Source organism: Aplysia californica, unplaced genomic scaffold, assembly GCF_000002075.1.
Source record: "Aplysia californica isolate F4 #8 unplaced genomic scaffold, AplCal3.0 scaffold00405, whole genome shotgun sequence".
Classification (NCBI taxonomy): Eukaryota; Metazoa; Mollusca; class Gastropoda; order Aplysiida; family Aplysiidae; genus Aplysia; species Aplysia californica.
In genome coordinates this window covers 162,133-165,673 of record NW_004797675.1, presented here as the reverse complement: position 1 = coordinate 165,673, position 3,541 = coordinate 162,133, and the positions used below count along the sequence as shown (strand labels likewise).

General features: G+C 38.7%; 1 protein-coding gene across 1 annotated transcript in view; it reads left to right on the top strand.

Annotated features, from left to right (window-relative positions):
• LOC101848372 overlaps positions 1-3,541 on the top strand; it is a 56,521-nt gene that overhangs the window by 45,292 nt on the left and 7,688 nt on the right. The window contains exons 12-13 of the mRNA XM_005104113.3: positions 216-377; positions 1,001-1,677. Coding sequence (XP_005104170.1) covers positions 216-377; positions 1,001-1,677 — 839 coding nt within the window. The remainder of the gene's footprint in view (positions 1-215; positions 378-1,000; positions 1,678-3,541) is intronic.

Here is a 3,541-nt window from a genome sequence, read left to right as displayed (position 1 = left end):
AGAGAAGAAGAAGAAGAAGAAGAAGAAGAAGAAGAAGAAGAAGAAGAAGAAGAAGAAGAAGAAGAAGAAGAAGAAGAAGAAGAAGAAGAAGAAGAAATCTAAAACACAGCACAGGGACTAACTTTGTTCTTTTATAAACCCTAAGATAAATGACGAGTGTTATAGAGCCTTAGTTAAATTTAGGGATGCCTTCATGATGTTCTTAAATTCGACAGATCCAGCACTTGTTGGAAAAGTTCAAGAGCGGTGAGGCACAGCTGGTGGAACCTTACGTCCACGGTAGTCTCATTTACAAGGAGCAGATGCAGGAGAAGGCGAGGATTAGGAATAACATAAGGAAACGAAGCCCACATAGCATTAGTGGATTGTTGAGAGAGGTAGGCTCGCTTGATGATTTATGAGTTCGTGGTAATTGTTTCATTATTTTATTTGATGTCCTGGTCCTTGGGTATTATATCTTTGTTGACACACATTATAATCATTCAGCAACGTTTTAAAGGGACAGCCTACTTTTGAGCCCATTTTCTTAATACTGAGAAAAATCGCTTGAAACAAGCATTCTTACATACCTTGGGTCGTGCTGATAAAGATTTAAACATAACATTTTGAAAATTAATTTCACGTTGCTAGGGAAACGGGGGCCATATTATATTTTTGTCAATTTGTGGTGGGTGGTGCATTTTTCTAATCTTTGGATTTTTTGTTTTTTTTAACGAGGAAGGGGGGGGGGGATTGCACTTTAAAAAAGAAGCATATTACATTACAATGTCACATTCGTAACAAAAAAAGTGTTATCCTAATTGTAGATCTTTTCAATGATGAGTACTGTAAAACAAGATACGTTATCAGCTAATAGTACAAATGCATTTTGAAAAAAAACAACTTAATAAAGCAACAAAACAAAAAGTTTCTGGTGCCTTGGTTTTGTGTTAAAACAGTTTGAATACCTATTTTGGTTTCTGAGAATGGCTTTCTGTAACTGCGCCACTTATTTCCCCAGGCTCGAAGGAAGATGAACCGCAGACAGCCTCGGAGCCGTCGGGAAATAGTGGACTCTTTAAAAGAAATGATGGAGTCTGATCTGGTGGAGTACTCAACCGATTTGCCGAAAGACAAACCCAAAGCAACCAAGAAAAAGCCAGAAAACCCCCCTGCACCCTCGTTAACCCCCGCTAGAAAAATGTCCAATCCATCGCCGAGAGAGGGTGCCATGAGTACTGAGAGGAAAGGCAGCCTCACAAAAGATCCACCAAAAACCGTTCGGTTTTCAAATGACACGGACAAATCTTCCCCCAGAAATATCAATCAGATGCTCACCGCACCATCAAACGACAGCCGAGGGAAACCTGTGTCGAAACCAGATTCTCGAAGGACTTCACTTCTGCCAGCAATAACAGAAACAAGGGAAACTTCAGCCTTGAATGGCAAGGTAGATGGAACTAGAAACGGAGAGAAAGGAATGAATTCAAGCTTCAAAAGTCCAAGAGCAAGCGACGGAGACACCTCACGTCTGGTCTCGGAGGCCGAGGAAGGACCGTCGAGCGCCACGTCGTCAAAGAGAGAGTACCAAAGAAAAGAAGTGTCCGCTGACTCCAGATCTCCTACACGGTTACCTCCTCTGGCTAAACCTGAGCTGAAAAAGCCTTCGCCTTCCTCGAAGTGGGATATGGCGCTACGGTAAGCACATTGTTGTCCCTCCACCACTTTGCACTGAAAGAATGGGTTTCCTCGAATTTTCAATAGTGATAAACAAGTTAGGAGACATTTAATTTTAATGAGTATTCCTTTCCATAAATCTCTAAGAATGTACTGCATAAGCCGTAGATGCAAGAAGAAAAGATTGTCACGGAGTAAAAGTTCAAGTAAAATTAAAATCTGCTTGATTTTTAATAAACAAGTGATAATCTTTTGCGTAGTGATTGACATAATTTTCCAAGGATCAGTAGCACACCGTTGGTGGGCAGCTACAACGAACAAACTCTGGCTAGTAGGTTGCAGTATCCAAGTAGAAAGACAATGGAGATACTCTTTAAAAAGACTACGCTTCTAGGAGATCGAAATCATGTCTTTTGTTTATTACTGGGAAGAGATTAATTAACTGTGAAACATAAAACAAAACTTTCTGAATTCCACGTATTCTTGTTCGGATGTCATATCCGGTGCATAATTGGTGAACATATTTTAAACCTGCCGAATGCGCAAAGGAAGCAACAATTGCTTATTATTGTTAAATACACTTTTAATGTTAGGTTGTTTTTCAGGTCCTAGTGAAATTTTTGCCCACGCATGGGTCTTTAAAGTTGTTTTATCCATTGTCTTCTCATTTTGGTTATACAACTTGTATTAGAACGTAATTTTAAAAAGTAGCATAATATAATACAAAGTGCTTCGTTCCTTATTTTCAAAACAAAACTCACATCCGACTTTCGCTATTATTGCTGCTTTTAACTAGGGTTACTGCGTCCGAAAAACGAGGAGGGATGATCAGATGAGGGGATGGGAGGGGTGGTGGTGGTGGAGCTTGTATAAGTCATCTTATTTATTTTCACTACGATGAACATGTCACCTTGCTATTGAAACAACAATGACATAACAATTTTAAACTCAGAGATATCACGTTCGACATAATTCTGCATATTATTGTTTTCCATTGTATTCCTGCGGCTTTAATATTTTACCCCCTTTCTTTGTATTTGATTAGTTTCGTTTTCTTTGCACAATATCGGTTACAATAACAGCAATTCCTTTCCTGGAGTTCCATTCAAAGTAGACGGAAACCGGACTCTCTCGTTGATGTCTATAAGTAATTTTGTAGGTTTTTACGCGACATATTTTTTTTTTCTTGAAAAACACAATATCAGATTTCGTTTCCACTCACACCTGGAATGCTCGTGACTTCAGATCTAGGCACGGTTTTCTCACAAGAATGTAGTTTAGTTAGTTTTAGTAGGAGTTTTTCGGCACCGCCAACATAATAGGTCATATAAGTGCGGAAGATTAGAGGTGTTACAAGAGAGTAACAAAAACACAAAAAAAGGAGGGGAGATAAGGATGATAGACGTTGGATACGAACGACGGAGCAAGCCACACCATTAGATCTATGTACATGCATATTGTAGATTTTGTTTAGAACTGTATTACTTTGTTACAGATACACCTTAGTGAGTAGTGTGGAATCGATAGCTGCAAAAGAACATGATGTAAGAGTCATTTCAATGAAGATAAATATAAATAGTGTGCTTTATGTATTATAAAATCTAACTCGGCTATTTTGCCGCGCAGTGCTTTTCTAACTCGGAAGCTATTACGTCATTTTGGAAACATTATCTATTTCATTTCCGCTGTTGTGTTCAACGACATTATGTTATTTTTAACCACACCGTATCATTAAAGTTTTGTTGCTAGCGTAAAAAATGCTTTATTGCCGAGATAAAAAAATAGTATGTTCTATCTATCTGTCTATCTGTCAGTCAGTCAGTCTGTCTATCTGTCTGTCTGTCTGTCTGTCTGTCTGTCTGTCTGTCTGTCTGTCTGTCTGTCT